The sequence below is a fragment of the Chlamydotis macqueenii genome, chromosome 12 (genome assembly GCF_036417535.1).
Source record: "Chlamydotis macqueenii isolate bChlMac1 chromosome 12, bChlMac1.mat, whole genome shotgun sequence".
In the NCBI taxonomy this organism is placed as follows: domain Eukaryota; kingdom Metazoa; phylum Chordata; class Aves; order Otidiformes; family Otididae; genus Chlamydotis; species Chlamydotis macqueenii.
In genome coordinates this window covers 21,867,449-21,887,894 of record NC_141567.1, presented here as the reverse complement: position 1 = coordinate 21,887,894, position 20,446 = coordinate 21,867,449, and the positions used below count along the sequence as shown (strand labels likewise).

General features: G+C 40.3%; 1 protein-coding gene across 6 annotated transcripts in view; it reads left to right on the top strand.

Annotated features, from left to right (window-relative positions):
• Positions 1-3,109: 3,109 nt before the first annotated feature.
• The window catches only part of RNF111 (ring finger protein 111), a 46,667-nt gene continuing 29,330 nt past the window's right edge, over positions 3,110-20,446 (top strand). For 5 of the 6 annotated variants that reach the window (XM_010122229.2, XM_086757737.1, XM_086757741.1 and 2 more), the window contains exon 1: positions 14,023-14,918. In XM_010122229.2, the coding sequence (XP_010120531.1) occupies positions 14,042-14,918 (877 nt within the window). In that variant the 5' untranslated portion in view covers positions 14,023-14,041. Of the gene's footprint in view, positions 3,339-14,022; positions 14,919-20,446 lie in introns of those variants that run through there. The other variant, XM_086757739.1, reaches the window with a different exon arrangement.

Below are 20,446 nucleotides of genomic sequence, written 5' to 3'. Positions count from 1 at the left end.
ACAGTTTATTAATATTACTAGTAATTGTGAATTGACTTAACACAAATATTTAAATACCTGCATAATTATGGTCCATTTTAAGTCTACACGACGACGTATGGTGTAAATGTCAAGGATGGGCAGTTCCATCTGGATGAATTCCCTGGCTGCAAGTGATTTTGAGCTCCTCCAGCAGTGTTTGTGACAGTAGATAGATACTCCCATACATAGGCAGGAGATGTATAGGTCTATACTGTTCACGCTGTGCTGGACACTACCAGGCTTGCAGGTAACAGAACTCTGAGCAAAGACTTCCTGAAAACGTGCAGCCTGCGTCTTGGCCAGGCGCCCAGCGGGACCGCGTTCTAGAAGCTGGGGTTCGCACCTGGAAACAGCTGTGCCCAGCTTTCCTTCGTCAGCCAGCAAACTGAAACTGCATAGGGCTGCGTCCAACCATGAAGCCGAGCTGCCGAAGGTACCTCAGCCTAGGGGTTGGCTTAGATTTTTGCCTTTTTGCCAAAAATGTAAAGTGCAGCCTCCTGCTGGTTGGCATTATTTTGATCTTGGGTAAGATAGTTTCTTCTCTGTCTTTAGTTCTGCCAGGCCCTGGGGTGCGCATATAAATGGTTTTGTTTAGCTCTAGTTAGAAGAAGTTGAAGAGTTCAGTATGAATTGATGACACAGTAGCCTGGAAGCTATGCTGCAATTTGCATTAGTGATTTGGAATGAATTGATTTAACCTTTTGGTTTTCTGTAGCTAAGAAGTGGGAAAAGGATAATCTTTTGCTTTGTCCAAGGAATCAATAAAATATTTTCAAGACAACTGTCTTGTCTCTGCAAGATCCTAAAATAATGGCAGAAATGACTTTAATAAATATACCATATATAGATTGAAGTTAAAAAAAATGAAAACACTGTTTAAAAATAATTGTGAATAATTCTGGGCATTTAAGTGCATTTTCTGCATCACTTTTCTTTTAAAATTATGTTAATAACCAGTCAGTAATTGACAAACTAATTTCTATCAAATGTTAATGGAAGGGTGGCTAGCCCACAACTTACTAGGTTCTCGATAGCTGGTAGCCCATAGTGAAACAGGAGTTAGGAAATCGTAGCTAATAAAGATCCCAGGAATTCCGCCTTTAATTTATTTTAGTTTAGCCAGGGAGGCGAGGTCTACCAAATCGTATACAGTGAAAGCATTTACAGATCATCTGGCCGCTCTGACTTCGCACCGGGAGACAGTGGAGAATATCCACACTTCTCTTGCATTGCCTTTCCATTTGCGCGCTGAAATTTCTAGCCACTCTGTAGCTCCTGGGGCTTTGTTTTTGAAATGGTCTTTGTATGTCTCCCAGTTGGAGGGCATAGAGTGACTCTGTACATTTTCTCTGCCAAGCACTACCTTTCTGTCATCTTTGGCATGAGTGTTCAGAACAATTATTAAGTAAACAGGTAAATACATAACTAGTTGGTGTATATTTTTTTTTACGGCTATTAGCCTCTGATCAGCTTATGGGGAACATTCCTCCGTCTCATTTCTTAAGGTAATCCAGCCCAATTTCACTAGCTGCCTCTCATATTACATATGCCACGTTCCCTTCAGTGTCCTGTTATGATTAGAGTTCATCTTCCCTCAATACATTTTTTAAAAAGCTGGGAAAAGTTGTTTTAAGACTATATGGGGAATAATTTTTAAAATAGCATTGAAACCTTTCTCTCTCTGAAAAATATTACACTGAAATACTGTACAGACATGTTTGCTTTTTTCATGTCTACATCATGTTGCTGGCTGTTGGCAATTCTCTTAATTACATGGTTTACTGCAGTTCTCATCCCACTGCCTTCTACCTGACAAATACCCAATATATACCAAAACTTTTAGTCATTAATACTCAACTGTACATTCTTTACATTTTACTCCACAATTTTTTTCACCTTCCTCCTGTTCGTCTGGTCTTCAAGGTCGTTCAGTTCTTCCCGTGTATGATTTTGATTCCCCTCCCAGCAGATTTTCATTAATGTATTTCAATTTGGGTTTCAGTCATTAATGATAAATACTACAATTGCTTACACAATCGAGCCATTAGTGACCTCTGTCAAATACGATATGACCTTCTTTCCACTGTTGCTATCTCCTGTTGAGTATTTTAATCGTGTTTCTAATTTTTCTAGTCCCCAGTTTCAGGGGTTACTTCGTACGTGGCCCAATGCCATTGTTCACTGAAGTCTGGCTGGATGCAACGTACTGTATTTCCTTGATTTAAAAATTAAAAAGCAAACAAACACCCCCCAAAATTATGTAGAAAAAGGTGGCAAGCTAATGCTGGACTTGTATTTTTGTCTTTATTGAAAACAGAAATGAGTTATTTCGGTTTTGGCACCACACGTCACCACCTGTGATCCTTTCTTCCGCCTTCACCGTACGTGGGTCTCACTTTTTCCTTTGCCCTCGTGTTACGCATAAAGCTGAAAAACTTGTTTATTTTCATATAATTTACATAGTCTAGCACCTTTTGCACTTTGTTTCTACACTTTTTGATATATTTGGATATTCCTTTGCTTAGTCATCTTTTTTTCCCTGCCCCTAGAAATGTGGGGGGTTTTTTTGAGGTAGGTATTTATTGAAGTAGGGTCTTTCCTTAAAGCCTTTTCTCCTTGTTTGAGGCATAGTTTCCATGTTGTTTTTAATCCACTTCTGCTCCGAGGACATTCCGCTCAGAAACTCACTCAATGAATGGTCTCAAAGTGCATTTTTCCCCGGTGACCGTGCCTTTTGTAACGACGCAGGAAGGCTGCTCGGCTCCTCCAAAACCTGTCTGCTGGTGACGCCAGCGCGCTCCGAACACCACCTTTAACTACTTTTCCGCTCTAAAATCCTGGGTGTATGTGCCTGGCAGTACATAACCCTTTTCTGGCCGTTTTTTTAAGCTGGAAGTGCTTTTGAGCGTTGGCATCTGAGGGCGACGGGCGGCCTCCCGCTTCCGCCCAGCAGGGGGCGCGGCGCCGCCCGCGGCGTCTGGCGGGAGGAGGGGCGCGAGCCGGCGCGGCTGCGCTTTGCGGACTGCTGTAAAGCAGCACCGAGTGTCGCGCGGCGGCTGGGAAGGGAGCGGCGGCAGCGGCGGCGGCGGCGGGGGCTGCGCAACAACAAAACGTCGCCCGCCTCGCGGCGTGTCACCGGGCTCGGGCGGCGGCGGGCGAGCCGGCGGGTAGCGGCGCCGCCGCCGAGCAGGAGCCAGCGGCCTCCCGGGCCGCGCCAGGGTCCCTCCGGTGCCTGCCGTGGGCCGCTTCCTCCCCTCCGGCCCTGAGCAGGGCGCCGGCGGCACCGGCCTCTTCCCCCCTCGGCCTCAGCGTCTCAGGTACCGGCGGGCGGCGGGGGCCGCGGTGGCGCCCCGGACCCTGCGGGCCGTTATCTCCTGGCGGGTGGGGCCCGGTGGGGGGTGGTGGGGGGGGGGGTGGTGGGCTCGCCCCGGCCCCGCCCCGCCCTGACCCGCAACGGTGGCCGGCTCACGGCGGGGCGGGCCGCCCCCACCGGCGGAGGGGGCAGTTAGGCGGGTGGGGGCTTCACGCTGATTTGGGTGGTGGTGTTTTTTTGTGGTTTTTTTTTTTTTCTTCCCAGTGCCTCGTTGACGCACAAAGCAGTATCTTCACTGCAGGAAGCAGCGGCACTCTTTTGGGTTTTGTCTCCTTGAAAATTTGTCACAAATTTTCCCTTGCGGAAATTAGTTTTTATTTGTGTGCGGAATGGGGTTGGTTATAACGTCATTTGTTTTGTTTGTGAAGTTGGTATTCTGTTTGTTAACCCATATTAAAAAAAAAAAGTCATTGTCAGATGGTTTTTTTTGCCTGATAAACAAGGAAGCAATGTTCAGTCAGAAATGTAGGCAAGGAGCTTCAGGGGCAGGTATGTCTGTACCTTACTGAAATGGACAGGTGTTAGGGATCTGTGTTCTTAAAGTGTCTGTGTTTCGGTGGTTACGCCTGAGCATACATTCGTGACACTTGTGTTTCGTTGGAATAAGCTCTTCCATGGCTTGAAATGGTTTTGTGAACTCGTAAGCAAGTCCTGGTTGCTTTAGCTGGTCACATTGTACCCTGATTACGTTATACCCTTAATTCCTGCTCCCCAAAAGAAGGTATAACGTGGGAGGTAAGATCTCACTGTAAGAGCCCAACTTTATTTGATGTTTAACGCGATTACTTGAGAAACAAATATTTGGCCAAAAAAAAAAAGCTAAGAATTGACTGCTCGACAAGGAGACCTAGCATTTGTCATGGCGGAACATCTGTATTGAAAACTAATAAAGGAAAACTTGCTTTTCAGGTGCTGAAATAAGGCCTTACATTGTATTTGTTGTAACCAGTAGAAAATTCCAAAGGTAATTCTGGATACTGAGTAGAAACGTTTTTGAGGATAATTAATATTTAAAGAATTGGAATATTTTGTTACTCTTAAAAATGGAAATTAAAGCTTCTTAGAGTTCTCTTACCTGTAATCCTTGCTGTCAATGTAGTTTTCCACCAATTTAAATGTTCTTACTCCTTCAAAGAAACAATAAAAGAACTGTTAGCCAAGACTGTCACTAATTTAGATTTGTACCCTTGCTGATGTGCAAGGGTTGACAGGGTTGAAAGATCTGACGTTGGTTCATTTGATCAAGTGAACATCTGGTCACCTGTCTCACGCTGTCGTCCACAGTACGAAGTGACCTCCTGAATTCACAGGACAGGAAAGGCCGTGTTCACGTTTTGCATTTCACTTGAGTGTATCAGACACCAAGCTTCCTGGTTTAAAACTCTTGAAGTCTGGCATATTTAAACATCTCTTTATTTTTAACGACAGTTGGAGCCCTGGCAGCTACAGCTCTGGTTATGTCTTGTATTGGGAGCCCAGCTCTTAGTATTCATGCATATTTCACACTTCCTTTCAGAATCTGGCCGGGAACATTCTGACCTTTCAGAAATGTGTCTTTATGAAGCAGTGCCTTTTGTAAAAGTGTATTAAGAGTGTATCTTAATATATCTGTGACTTGCACTTCGTCTTCAAATTAATGACTTTGTAGACCTGTGTAACCAGATCATTTAAAACAGTCTCGCCTTTCAGTGGAGATAGCCATGTTGCAGTAACATTTAGCTGACAGCAGTTACTCCTTTTTTTTTTTTTTTTCCAAATACACAGAATTTTTCATTTTGGTTGTTTATATTTCCTCTAATGGTAAGGACATTCGTTTGAGAAGATATAGGTAGTAGTACCCTCCTCCCTCGCTGCTGAGCTCTGGAGGCTTAGATGTCAGGCAGTTGAATAAATGGGGAAAAAAATGCTGAGGGGGATGGGACCGGAACGGGGTGGTTTAATTCACATGTAAACAATGGGGATAGTACAAAGAGACAGATTTGCCATAGGCAGATGTTGTATAAAGATTTCCCCACAGCTTTGCTAACGTGCAACCTCATTAGGTCAGTTTTATCACCCGCTCTGTAGTGATTTAGCTGTTTGCATGTCAGTGAGGCTGAGAAGAGATTTTGAAAGCTTTATATTGAGTAATGTCACATGGGACACATGTATAACATAGGAATAGGATAATTGCTCCCAGCCATAGTCTCTGTGAGTTTTGTCAGTGTAAGTGAGAGTGATCAGCTGCTTCCAAAGTCTGCAGTGCTCTTAAAAGAAACACAAAATGTATCCACAGCCAAAGTGCTACACTAGTGAACTTCCTTTGGGCTTAAATTCAGATTAGTGGGCTGGTGTCAGGCCTGACAGAGACCCCTAACGGAGCAGAGGGGAAGCAAGAAAGGAAAACGTTCTTTCACTAACCCACAGTTTTGCTAATAAGATTATTTTACTGGTTTATGTTTTCTATAGTTTAATTCACAGTTTGGAAAAGTAGTTACTTTCCAAATAGCATAAAGTGATATCTTCCTTATTAAGTGTGTGCCAAGTGAAATCTGAGAAGGCTGGTTTACGACTTTGCTAGCAAGAGACTTCTTTCTGGTTTGGTGGGGTTTTTTGTTGATTTTTTTTTTTTTTTTTTTTTTGGTCAATAAAGTGCGGTTCTAGTACTTGGCTGCTGTCAAGTAAAATGTTTCCTTTTACACACTGCCACTTGGCTCCACTGGGTGAAGAGTGGAGAAGTCTCCTGCACTGTCCCTCACTCTTAAACTGGTAGATCTGCTTGGCTTAGTGTCTGAAAAATCCCCTGCTTCTCACAGATTTCCTGAAGAACAGCATAAAACTGTCCTAATAGTTAATTTTATAGTTCTTGCTTGCAAGGTTCTTGTTAGCAGTTGTGGCAAAGACCATATCTAGCTTTGCTCCTCAAAGCTTTGTCTAGAAGTTTTTTGCAAAATGATGCTGCATTAAGAATAGTTACACTTACCTCAAAGGTCAAAACTGGCAGGAGGACTAATAAATAACTTTTAAAATTATTTTTGATGGCTACTTAACTCAGAACTTCCCTAGCCGTCTCTGGAAACAATACTCTTAAAGTTGGTTGGAGCAGAGTCCCTAATTAAGATCTTAAGCTCCAGTAAAAAAAAAAGTGTCTTTTTTCATTCTTTTATAAAGCTACAACTCCTTATTCCCAAGTTCATTGCTGTTATGTTTGTCTTGGAGTTCACTGAAGCCAAAACATTCCTGGTTGCCAAATCATAAGCCTTATGTCTTAAACCATGATTTACATAGTGTTAATGTATCTAACTGAATTTAAGCCTAGGACAGAGCAAAGAAATGTCTAGACTGAAAAATGTGCTTGTGAGCACCATGTTTGTCAAGTCCACCTGCTTGCATCCATTGTGCAGAGCCAAACAGATGCCTTGCCCAGGTGGGTGTGTGCATGCTCATGCTTCACTGATGCTTGATTGATGCTAGGATTTCTCTGGGTGCCTCGTGGTCTTGGACTGATGCATAGCGTATTGCAGGAGAACGAACTTGCTGTTTGTAGGACTCTATGCAAAATTGCTTCTAGCCTGCCAACTCATCTAGCTGAGGCGCTTCCAGCTGCGCATGCTCCATGCATTCTGCTTATTCCAGCTGGAGCCAGGCCATTGATTCAGTCCTAGGGAAGAGCTCTTCTCTTTGTAGCTGTCCTGTGCTGGATTCTGTTAGAAGATGCAAGAGACAGACGCTTTCAATAGTCTCTCTATAAGAATACGGTGGTGGCAAGTCTGAGGTGAATGATAGCATGGCATTACGGAGGCATTCTGTAGCTATTCTGTAGGTGGCCTGACATTTCTGTTGCAAGGCAATTGCTTTACTGATCTGGATTGACTTATGCATGAGGAAACAAACCTTGAAGATGTCAGAGGAATTTTTTTTCAGAGATAAAATAAAGGAGGCTTGCCTGGTCTGGAGGATGGATGCTATTGGTTACAGTGCTTTACAGTAAGTTACTGTGCTCTGACTTATCTGTGAGGTGGCTTTGCAAAGGTTAGTACGAGTAGTACTGTACTTGAAAGAACGTTGTTTCGCTTCAAGAGGAGGCCTTCCAAGCCAGTGGTGGTTGCTAGAATTGGCTGGAAAGAGTGAGTGAGCCTGCCTGCATTGCTGTGGCTCCTGTAACGGTAGCACCCCTCTGCAAAGCACGGACAGACTGTTCTGCCTGGCCTGGATGTAATGGAGCATCTTTGGGAGACTGCAGGCAAGAACCTGGCTCCAGAACATTATCGTGCAGTTAGTAACTAACACTGTGCATGTCATTTTGAAATACTGTACCTTTCTGCAGGGCAAAAGATAAGCATTCTGCTTGGAGAATTCGCAGGTCATTTTGTCGTTCAAAAATTGGAGCATCTGTCACCACTGTGGCTGCATTAAAGCAAACAAAGGAAATTGAGAGTGGTTTGTAATGGTATCTCATATTGTCCTGCGAATAAAGATGTGTTTGATGTGACATAATATCAAAGCAAACATAACGGTTTCAGATTACAGATTGCTGTTTTATAAAGACGCATAGATCTTTAACTACCAATTTTTGCAGCAGAGATTAGAAGACCAATATATAGTATGCTAAAATTTAGTAGCTGAAATAACTTTGAAAGAGCGCTGCTTGTCTCCTGAAGTGGTGAAAAGGAAGAACAACTGAAAGTGAAGAACAGTGCAATAAAGTTTCAAAATCTGATTGCACTTGTTTTTCTGATAGTGGAACTGAATATCGGGTATTTGCGTTCGTGTTACTTATTCTGCATTGTACAGGCTGTCCCTGCTTGACAGGAATGAAACGAATAGGGCATGACTGTCCCTTCTAGGCTAACAAGTGGGGTTTTTTCATTCAGTGAGTTCTTTATTTTTGTTGGAGCAGGGCGTGGTAGCACCAAGATTCAGTCTTCATGAGATTGTGTTGGGGGTGTAGCTCCTCAAATGGCTACAAGTCTTCTGTCAACCTCCACTGCATGGAGGTCATGCATGAATCAGTCTTCTTCGGCTCTCTGCCCTTGAGAAAGGGAAGTAGTAGTACTTGGGCTATCTCACTTGAGCCGAAGGTCTTGTGTGAATTTTAGAAGCTTTTTCATTATCCTCTTTCTTGGTGTCTTGATGCATCTGATGTAAGAGCCGTGCCAAAATAATCATTCCCTGGTCCGTTCATTGAGCTCTGTAGCCATGTTTGCCAGTTCATAAAAAGCACTGTGGTAGGGACAGTATACACAATGTAAGATTTCTTGGTGTGTACCAGGCCTTAACAGTGAGGTCTTCTCATGAAGATAACAGTACCAGTATTAGCTTGTCAGAGTAAAAATGTTAAAAGTAAAATCTGATAAAGATCACATATTAGGGAAAGGAATTAATTTTAGAAGTTAATAGTGAGATCGGTGAACATAGGCAAAGAAAGTAAGAATTAGGACTGAATGCAAGCATTACAAATGCAACTGACAAACTTCCTTTCTGAGACAATTCTCTTGCCTGGTACCATTCTCTGTATGGTCACTTGGGTTGGGTACATAGATCTTCTAAGCACGAAATACACTAAGCACAAAATGTTTATGGAAGTGGAATTGCTATGTTCTTTCTGAGACTATTGCAGCGTGTTCTGCAAGCTCTTGGTAGTCTCGAGAGCAGTTGTGTTGGGAAGAATTTTTATCTGCACTGGCCCTGAGGCTCAGCCCTACTGGATACCTGAGTTGCCTGTAAGTGCGTTTAGGGTCTGCGTGGTGGGTAGTGCCTCAGACAAGGGGAAATTCTTGTGTTTGTAGTGGGAGAGGAACATGAAACTGAAGATAGGGAAAATGAGGAAATAGACTACTAACTGCTTTGTAAAGGAAGTTTTTTTTTTGTTCACTGCTTTTCATCTAGTTGGCTAGGAGTCTAGATATTTGCTGAATAAACAATTTGGCTAGCTGGGTTTGGGTGCATGTATTACACTAACAGGACAGAGACCAGTAATTTGGGGTTATGTAAGAATCATGTGCTTAAGAGAGGCATTTTCTGCAAAGTGCTTGGCTGGTCATGTGTCAAAAGCACTTATGCTTACTGTCGCCAAGCTTGAGAGAATTGGTCGAGGTGCTTTGCGACACCTAAAAAGGAGATTGGTGAAGGGAGTTGACTGTATTTTAAAATGTAACTGAGAATACATTTTCATGGTAATGATTTATTAGTTTACATGTATTTATCAACCAAGTTTACAGCAAAGATTTGAGTTAATGTTGTGTAATGAGCCATTTCACTGTGTTACAGTGCTTTAATGCTATCATGCTTTTTGATTGCTAGTAATGAAATTAATTCTTAATGACAAGATGCTTTGCTCCATCTTGTAACTCAAATGTATTCTACTTTTCTTTGTGATCATGAGCTCATCTGCTGTAAAGATCTCAAACTTTGAGCTTGTTTTTTGACTTAGCAATTTTGAGGGACTTCCCAGCTTGCATAAAGTTTCTTGCTCTGCTGTATATGTTGGTGTGATTAATATCAAAAGTCTTTAATTTGTGGTGTGAATGGGTAAAAGTCATGAACACTTCATGATTCTGAATCTTCACTTCAGAGGGGAACTTAGAATCACTATTTATAGTTTTCAGCTAGTTGTCTTAACAGCTCTTCAATGAGTCTTTACTAAGAAGGTACTACCCCATTTTCCCTCTCAAAGTCTTAATTCTGTAAGTTAATAGGCAAATGTCTTGATTAGGAAGGAGGAACACTAGTGCTTACTGAGCTTACTGCATCTTGCTGCTTTTTGAAAAAGCTTCTGAGGGCTATTTTTAATTAGATGGAGATTTTGTAGGATCTAAATGTTTAACAGCAGATGATGTCATTCTAAAGAGTCTTAATTATTTGCACAATGTTTTTGTAGTCCCTTTTAAACTTTGTCTTTTGTATAAAAGCATTGGACTTGTATGTAGTGTGGCTATTTCTTATGCCTAACCCCTGAAAATACTCACAATAGATTGCAATCTAGTTCAATGATAAGCTCTTCTTCCAGCTTCTCTCGTTTTTGGTCAAGTCTTTTGTTGAAAGGTTTGTAATAGCACTTCTAAATAGCGAAGGAATGAATTATTTGTCATTGTTAATTGCTGCCATTCACTTCAAAACTATACTCACGTTTAGGCTGTTGTGTAATTTTGGATTGGAAGGCAGCAGCTCTCCTGTGAGTAAGCACTCCTTCAGGCTCTGCACTGGTTAGCAAAACGGAAGAGCTCTTGATTACTCAGTTGAGTTACTGCAGACCCTTCCTTGGTTCTAAGGGTGAGAATCTACAAAATGTTGGAATCTGAGTTAACTGGCTGTTATATCGAGGCTGCTTGTTGGAATAAAATTAAACTAGTAAATAGCATTTCGAGTGCACTGGTTTTCACTATGTGGTGATTTGAGGTTTTTGCAGCTTACAGTAGTTTGAGGTTTCTCAAAGTGTAGACTAACTTTCCTTAATTTTTTTTTTTTTGCTGTAGCTTAAGTAGCTCTATCTGTATTTCAGCACAGTGACCTCTGTGCTAAAGTAAACAGAGCTTATACAATGATAATCACATTCAGAATGCAGAACTTTCATACTGATGGAGATTTTCACACTAGAGTCTAACAATGAAACGGGATGGGGGGGAAAGGCACTCCAGTGAGTAGAACTGAGTGAGTGGAGTGCTTTGCAAACCAGCCCCTGATTGTGCTCACGTAATGAGAAAATGTTCAGATTTTTGTTTCTTAAGAAAACTTCAGAATTAAATAAAATTGTCCTCTTAATTTATGATGTTAAAAGAACAGGACTCTGTATAGGCTGGACAGGTAGTATATGATGGTAAGTTATGACTGTTTGAAGACAATAAGCTCACTGAAGAAATTATTTTTTTCCCAAATTGAGATATTTTGTTGTTATGTTTTTCTAAAAAACTTGTGATGAAATATGAGGGTATTGTGGAAGGGGCTGGCTTGCTTTTGGACCATGGAAAAGATATACTAAGTGTTGCATTTCTTTAAAACAGTGGTGCATAAATGACAGACCAAAAAAATCCTGCCTTAAAGGTGACCTTGTGAGGATGAGAAAAAAGACTATGTACTGCTTGTTCTCTGTGTGCCTGTAACAGGTTTGAATTCCGATTTCCTGTCCTTGTCAGAACTTTTATAAAATGGAAGTCTCAGTCTTAATTTATCCAAAGGAAGATGGTGCGTGTGTGTGAGGGTAAGTACACGTTTAGGGAGGAATATCAGAGAGTTGGTATTTTCCTCAGGAGCAGAGAGGGGTAGGTATCAGAATTCCACAGCTTTAATAGAGGCTTTGTTGTTTACTATGTAGACATAGTTTACTTCTATGTCTAGTATGTAGACATAGTTTACTTCTTCCAAAATTTTTTCAATTTTGCAGCTTCTTGTTTTCAGTCCTAGATAAGAAGGTAGCCTTATATAGTGCATTCCACTAAACTTACTGTAATTAAAAAAAACAAAACAAAACACCATATTGTCCAGGATTCAACAGTCTTTTGTTTAACACTTGAAAATAAGAAATAGCTCCTACTGTGAATTGTGCTTTGATGAAATGAAAGTAAGAACCTGTCCTGTTGTATATACAGACAAGAGGAAGTCCAACTTTAGTCCAACTTGCATGCAGTTAGCTTTTGGCTTACTGGTATAAAACATAGCCATCTGCTGTCATTCCAGTAGAAAAGAGCAACATGTTCTTAGTTATCTATCACAGGGTATAGGACTCACATCTAACGGTAATTGTTACAAATGATGGGAGTATTTCCAGTGAGAAGACTCAAATGGGTCTTTTCAGCTGGGGTTTTAGTATCCACAAGGTTCTTGATTTTCAGAAAGACCCAGTGAACTTACAGCTTCTTTAGGTGTTAGTAGTGCAGCATATATGCCTTTTGCAAAATTTTTACTCCAGATTACATCTCTTGAAGAATTAGATCACTTGGTTCTGGCTATGAAGAGAATACAGGCTGCTTGGGATAATGCATCTGTTTACACCCATTGCAAAGTGAGAGAGGTCGTTCTCAGGGTCTGTTAGGAACAACTAGCTCGCAGCTGCTCCTGAAAGAATCAGTTTGTGAAACAATCGAGAAATGTTGATTTGACTTTGTTCTGTAGTCTCAGTCTTGTGTCTTGTTCTATGACAAAATAAAAAAGAACTTTAAATATTAGCACCAGAGGTAAGAATGTGTTAGCATTTTCAAGAATTTGGAGGTTCAGGAAGAAGATTACGGACCTAAGTAGGCAATGCTACTGAACCTGCCATAGATCTTACTGTTGCTACCGTAGACTTTTTTGTGGTTTCATGCCTATTCCAGCTGTGCTGTTTAAAGAGCTTCACTTCCACGTAAGGTACGGTTGTGCCTATTTTTCTTGGGCAGCCTTCTGATAGTTCAGCACACCCTGCTTTAAGCCAGGTGTAGCTGTTTGTGTGCTTATGTGATAGGTTGGTGTCTGATCTGCTTGGGAGATTTAATTTTTCGGATTGGTCAGCTCTGCACTCTGGTTCAGTGCGTAAACATTTATTCTAGAATAGCACAGATGTTCCTTCAAACGAGTGGGGAGGGAGCACTGAACTGCTGGAGTCATACAAGTGTCAAATGTCTACTATGGCCTTATTCATCGGAGGCATAAAAACGTGATATTTGTCACAGTAAAGAGTGCTTCAGTGGTTATCACAGTGAGAACCAAGTTCTTTTGTCACTTCCATTTGGGAATTTAACAGAAGGCAGAGATGCCAGGTGAAGCAGGTTGAAGGTGAATATATTACTGAGCTTACTGTTGCCTGTATGTCCCAGTAGTCTTTCAGTACAAACATCTGTCTCTGAAATAGTCTTTGAGGCTAATGTTGCACTTTTCTATCTTGACAGCCTAATATTTTGACAGGGAGAGGAACCTGCCTGGTACCAACAATTAAGGGAAGATGTGATGTGGTACGCTCATTTTCTGTTGCGAGATAGAGTCAAAAGTACATGGACTGAAAAGAGCTTTGCACACTACTCTCTACTATTAGTGTGGGGTGATGTATTTTTTTTTTTTTCAAAGAAACTGTAGGTAATAAATGTATTTGTTACTTTACATCAAAATAATAAGGTTCACAGTCTTTCCTGTTTTATTCCTTTTCATGTCAGAAAAGAACCGTGAATTCTAAGTAACTTTATAGCTCAGTTGTCACCGTACTGTACCACATATTGTGTTCAAGGTATTTCCTCTCCATGTATACAGCTATAGGGGAAGATGCAGGCCTTATTTAAGCATGCAGTTTAGCTGGTGGATATTGGAGCTATTTAGCTGAAATTTATGCAACATCTATAAGCAGTAAACTGTAAAACTCTCGTACTTAAGCGTCGGTAAAACTGACATCTTGTATACGTTTTGTAGATGACCTACATTGATATTTGTTCCGTGAAAGTGATGATGTTTTCACTGACTACAAGAACTTCCTTTCTATGCAAGTCAGAAGAGTTCTGTCTTAATTAAAAATTACATTGTCAAGCAGTATTCTTAATATTATCAAACAGTTGTATTTCAGTTACTGCTGTTTTGCTTTTCCCACTGAGGGGGTAGGTCTCAGCAATAAGTGTCTTTTCTCATTTCGGTTTTGCTCTCAAAAAATCTGATGCTTCTTTTTCTTGATGCTTATCTATTTTTATTTCTAGGCCTTTCCTAAAACTTTCCATGTCTAAATGGACTCCTGAATGTAATATAGTTTATACTCTAAAAGCGGATATGAAGAGTGAAGTTCCTTCTGATGCACCAAAGAGACAGGAGAGTCTGAAGGGGATCCTCTTGAACCCTGAGCCTATTGGGGCAGCCAAAAGCTTCACTGCAGAAGTTGAGATGATTGCCAGTAAAGTAGGGAATGAGTTCTCTCACTTATGTGGTGACTCTCAAAAGCAGAAGGACATGAATGGCAACCGTACAGACCAAGACAAAAGTATTGTGGTGCGAAAAAAGCGCAAGAGCCAGCAGGCTGGTCCTTCATATACTCAAAATTGTCCTGATAAAGAAAACCAAGGAATCTTAGGATTAAGACAGCATCTAGAAACACAGAGTGAAGACAATGTTTCTTCTTTTAGTGACTGTATCTCTTCGCCTTCATCTAGCCTACATTTTGGAGACTCTGACACAGTAACATCTGATGAAGAAAAGGATGCTCCTGTAAGACACCCTCAGGCAGTGTTGAATACTACAAGTAGAACTCATAGCGCAAGGTCGCAAAAGTGGCCTCGGACTGAGGCAGACTCTGTACCTGGGTTATTAATGAAAAGGCCCTGTTTCCATAGCAGCTCTTTAAGAAGGCTTCCATATAGGAAGAGATTTGTGAAAACAAGTTCATCACAGCGGACACAGAACCAAAAAGAACGAATTCTAATGCAGAGGAAAAAGCGGGAGGTGTTAGCTCGAAGAAAGTATGCTTTACTGCCCAGCTCTAGCAGTTCCAGTGAGAATGATCTCAGTAGTGAATCTTCTTCCAGTTCATCTACGGAAGGGGAGGAAGACTTATTTGTGTCACCTGGTGAAAACCACCAGAACAGTACAGCTGTTCCTTCAGGTAAAACTAAATTCCTGAGGTACTTCTAATTAATGAGCTTCCATCATCTACAATATGGTTTTTTTTGTTTTGTTTTGGGTTTTTGTTTGTTTGTTTGTTTTTTGGGGTTTTTTTGTAAGTGCTTTGGAGCAGTTGTTTTTGTGTTTTTATAGAAGTTGTACAACAAATAGCTTCACTGCAAGTAATGTGAACATTGCACCATAAATTCTTTATCAGAAAAGTACGTTCAAGGTTTCCAGTAAAATTACAACAAATTTAGAATCTTTAATTTTAATGGAAAAGGTGAAGTTAATGACTACTCAACAACGTGCTGAAGGGCTGCTGAATCTGATTAGTCACATACTGTGGAGTTGCTCCATTTTTTTTCTTTTAGCTGTTGAACTGTGTTAAAAATTTTAGCTATTATAACTTTGTTAGCTGATTGCGGGAATAACAATTTTGTCTGGTTTCAGAATGTAGAAATATCTGTTAATGCCTAACTGCACTTGACAACTTTAAAAAAAAAAAAAAAAAAAAAGAGAGAAGGGGAAAAAAAATTGCTCATTGTGGTAAGAACCTGAAATAGGATTCGGTTGAAGGTAGCTTTAGTATTGCAATCATAAGAGAAAATTCTAAGGCCTGAAGTTGTGGAAAGCAAAGTATTGTATATATACCAGATATTTTACCTACATAAACTTGATGCAATAATTTCACATTTGGCTTACTTAGATGTTTCTCTAGAATGTCTTGACACAGTATTTGAGGGTGCACTTGAATGCTTGGAGTAGGGGTTTTTTGAAGGGTGTTTTTGATTTTATTTGATTTGATTTTTTTTTTTTTTTTTTGGTTGTTGGTTGGGGTGGTTTGGGGTTATTTACATAGAGCACAGCAGAGTGTTAGTCTGTGCCAAACATGGGTTTTTTGCCTAGTGACAAATGTGTTTAGAAAGTGAAACCATATCTCAGACTGTGCTGATCATTCCTCTGAGAAAAAATGGCTGAAAATACATGGACAGATTTAAAAAAAAAGTGTGTATGTTCATATTAGGGCAGGATTTATGCTTGAACTGAACCAGAATACTAAAGACTAGATTATTGCTTGTTTTCCATTGTAGCAAGAAACAATTTGTGTGTTGTTCTTTAATGTACTGTTTAAATACAAGAAGTAAAACTTGTAATGCAAAAATCTTACTTATGCAGTGCTAGGGCTGCATAAATAACTCTGAAACAGAAGAACTATTGCACAGCCTTAATTATCTTTGTGAGGACAGAAATATAATCTTTTAAGCCTCAAGAAGTTACATTTGACACACATGCGTAAGCATATTGGAGGGTATGATTTGCCAATAATTAATGTATGGGGACGTGCATACGTTCATATTAAAAACCAATCTGGGAAACTACTGTACTAACACTTTTGTTTCCAGGTTAGTAGTTTCTTCTCATTTTCGGGGAGGCTGGAGTTTCATGCGGCTGTGAAATGTTGTAGGGCCATTAACAATTCTCTTTCCACACAGAGCACCATGCAACAGTGAAACTGGTATACGGAGGAGAAAAACCTAGGTTCTGGCTGCTTAGGCAACCATCTATTTCTAACCATGAGAAATGTATTTAAAGAGAGAGTTTTCCATTATTTTAGTCTATTTGAACTGTTAAAACCTACTACCCTTTTTTAACCTAAATTGAATTACTACTACTTCTGTGCTTTTATTTCCCTTGAAGTGTAGAACAAGTATTTCCATAGTGAGGCTTTTCAGAGGCATTTTAAAAGAATCTTTTTTGGAGAGAGATCTCTTTAAAATTTGAGGTAATGGTCAGTGAATACTCAAGCTGTTCGGGTAACTTCTGATAATTCCCTGATTCAATATGGTGTGATTTTTTTGATGGCAGGAAAACTGGAACTTGCAGTTTGTTTCATCTAGTTCTGTGGAAAAGTATGTTGTCCAATGGCTTAATTTTTGTACTACTGGAAAAGCACATTTAATTCATTTATGAAATAATGTTTAGTCTCATGTCATGAATGAAAAATTGATTAGCTCTGTGCCAGCTAATTTTAGATTAAGATACTGGCATCGGTTGTAAGTGGAGTAAGGTATGCTCTAAAGAATGTGTGTTTTGGTGGCTGTGCTGCAGGACTGACACTGGCAGTTTGCTGAGAAGCGATTCTGGCTTAGAGTAGGTGAATACTGTGGGGTTCCGGGCAGTGGAAATACGTATTGATGGAAAGGTTTTGAGCATTTCATTTACATTGCAGATAAAACTGGAAGTTTAGCAGACTTCCTGTATAAAAGTGTCCTATTTTTAGTTAGCTAAAAGTGTGATTAACACTTTCTGTAGCTTTCTGCTGTTACGTAAGGCATTTCTAGTTATTGAGTTAATTGGGACAGAAATGAGGCCAGCTGGAAAAATAGCTATGCAACTTCTGTCTAGTGAGCAAGCCTGGTGGTGTTTCTGTATGAGGAAAGGGTTGTATTGCTAGTAATGCTACGCTAGCCTGTTAATGTTAGGGAAGAATTTTTTTTTGGTTTAGATTGGCACATGAGGGTTACGTATGCACCTGCTGAAATTACAGAATATGCTGAAGGACAAGGAACTTCTGCTAAGAATGAGGCTTGCAGCATATATTCAAAAGTACTAGAGGATAGACTTAAGAAAGGAGAATAATAATAATGAGAACAGAAAATACCATTTTAAAAGATACGGTACTAACTGAATTTTTAATTGGCAGGCATCAAAGTGATGTGATTTGTCTTGTAGCCTGCTTAATAGCAACCTGTATTAAGGATATGTCACAAAATATTGCTTTGCTTTGAATGCTGATATTTATCTAAATATACAGTGCATTTAAAGAACCAGTAAATTGAATTAGTCTGGATTGTTCTAGAAAATGTTTCTTGCTGATGACTGTCCTATGAGGCCAGACTGAGAGAGCTGGGGCTGTTCAGGCTGGAGAAGAGGAGGCTCCAGGGAGACCTGAGAGCAGCCTTCCAGTGCCTAAAGGGGGCTGCCGGAAAGGTGGGGAGAGACTATTCAGCAGGGCCTGGTGTGATAGGACGAGGGGTAATGGTTTTAAAACAGAGGGAGGTAGATTTAGATTGGATATTAGGAAAAAATTTTTTACAATGCGAGTTGTAGAGCACTGGCCCAGGATGCCCAGAGAGGTGGTGGATGCCCCATCCCTGGAAACGTTCCAGGCCAGGTTGGCCGGGGCTCTGAGCAACCTGATCTGGTTGGAGATGTCCCTGCTCCTGGCAGGGGGGTTGGACTGGGTGGGCTTTGAAGGTCCCTTTCAAGCCAAACCGTTCTATGATTCTATGATTGCAAGAAATTAAAGAAACAGATCTTTTTAACCAAGTAAGTGTTTAGTAGGTTAGTTCTTGTGGTTAATAAAACTAACTTGGCTATTTTTAGAAAATGGGGGGGGGAGATTTAGTTTGTTTTTTTAACAAAATGTTTTACAAAACCTTTACCAAAAAAAAAAAAAAAAACCCAAACAGTACTATATAGGGATTTTTCCTTCTTTTCCTTTTCTGTCAGGGCTTCAACTATTCTTCTGGTGGAACTTTGTGCTTTGGGAGTGGGAGAGTACTGAACAAGTACGAAATCCTGATACCTGGGAACAGATTATGTTGTTTTACCAACTGTGTGCCATAAAAGGTGGTTGTCCTCGTTAAATAAAGAATGATCAGATGAAGCTCACTCAGGAGATGGAAGAGAGCTGGAGCCGTAAGGGCGATATAAAAACAACTACGTACAGTTTAACGGTACAGTTACAGTTGAAGGTGCAAGTGCTTTCAGGGGTATATATTCTAATCTGAATGTTCATCAGTTGGTTTTAATTAAAGTGCTTGGCTTACAGTTAAAATGACTGCAAGCAGCAACTTTTTTCCTGTGAAACGCAAATTTTGGTTCTATATTTTGTTTAGGTAGCTCAGAAACTCTTCTCTAACCCTGGAGGACCTGTATTCGTACCTATAATCCTCTTTTGACTTTCCTTGTCAAAGGTGGCAAAATTTCAACTTGTACTGTAGTTGGGTCTTTGTAATGTTGTAATGCAGATTTTCTGATATGCTCGTATTTGATTTTCAGCTTGGATTTACAGAGCTGGGGATGCTGTTTGGAAACAGCCAATCTCTGAAGGAAATCTAGCAAAAGCTAAAATTGGAATGAGTTTTTAGCCACACCTACTCTGATTTGGCAGTAGAGCTGAACCTTGGAAAACGGACAATTGTTGTTATAAAAAAACTGAGGTAGAATTTTGCATTGTCATAAATTGTTCACCTCATAGCACTTAAAATTCCTTCAGAGTCTGACATGTTACTTCATATTTTTGAGCAGCTAGTGCTAGACAGGCCTCGCCTCTTTCCTTAGAATGTAACGCTGATGAGAAGCTGCTCCGGTTTTTGTTCAAAGCTGCTTAGAATGATAAGACTGAGTTTATTCACTACTGTGCTCTTGACTCCTCTAACATATTTGTTGTCTGTCTCCTAAAATGTTGAATATAGACATCTGATATTTTAAAAGCCAGAGGCTGATGAAGATGTTAAACATATACCACTTGATGTTCAGATTATTTTAATAGGTTCAAGATAAACATGTATTAAATGGAAATGAGCTGCCTGTTGTTAGACTTTTATTTTTCAGTTAGATAATCCCTCCTAAAGCTATGGTATGCGCTTCTTTTCTCACAGTAACTGATGCAGCTCATAATTCAGAGCTTTTTATCTCAATAGCATACGTGGAGAAGGAAGTGAATTTGTACCCTTTCTGCCATGCCTCTACTAGAGAGGGGTTGGGGAAGAACTGGGAAGTGGTGATTAAAGAAACACCTGGCTTTGTGAACAGCTGACATTAACCATTGTTGCTCTGTCTGCTGTGAATTGGAGCTTTAAATAGCTACAGTCATAAAAGTTAGTGTGGAATTCACTTCAGTGCTTCCCTGTAGCTGCTGCAGCTTTCTGTGCTGAAAAGTCGCTAGTTCCGGAATTGGCTTGCTGCAGCATTACAGACAAGACTGAGACTTACGTACTGGGTTAAGAAGAGTCAGTAGAGTTTTGGATTAGCCTGTATTAGCGTGGCTCACAGTTGGACAACATCCCCTGCGTTCTGGTTGTTGACTATTTTTTCCAGCAGGGTGCAGACTCCTAAGCAATTTGTATATTTTTGAAAATTCCTCCCATCATGCACAGCTATTGGAAAGTATACTCCAAAGAAATCTCAGGTACGGAAAAACTGTTGTCTTCTAACATAGTGACACCTGGCACTAAGGGGACAGGCAGGTTCTTCTAGGGGTCCTCGGCAGAATGATGATGGAACTAAATTGTAGTTACAATTAAAGCTTTATTTTCTTAGCAGGATATTATGATTAGTATAGCACAGAATTTCTACAAGCAGAATCAATATAGTACAATCTCTAAGTAGTGTAATACAGAATTTATAATACAACTTAACTTATAACTTCTAATGACCTGGCCCCTCTGCAGATCAGGTCAAATCATAATATGCAGTTTGCTCTATCAATATAACAATAATCATCTAGACTTTAAAATA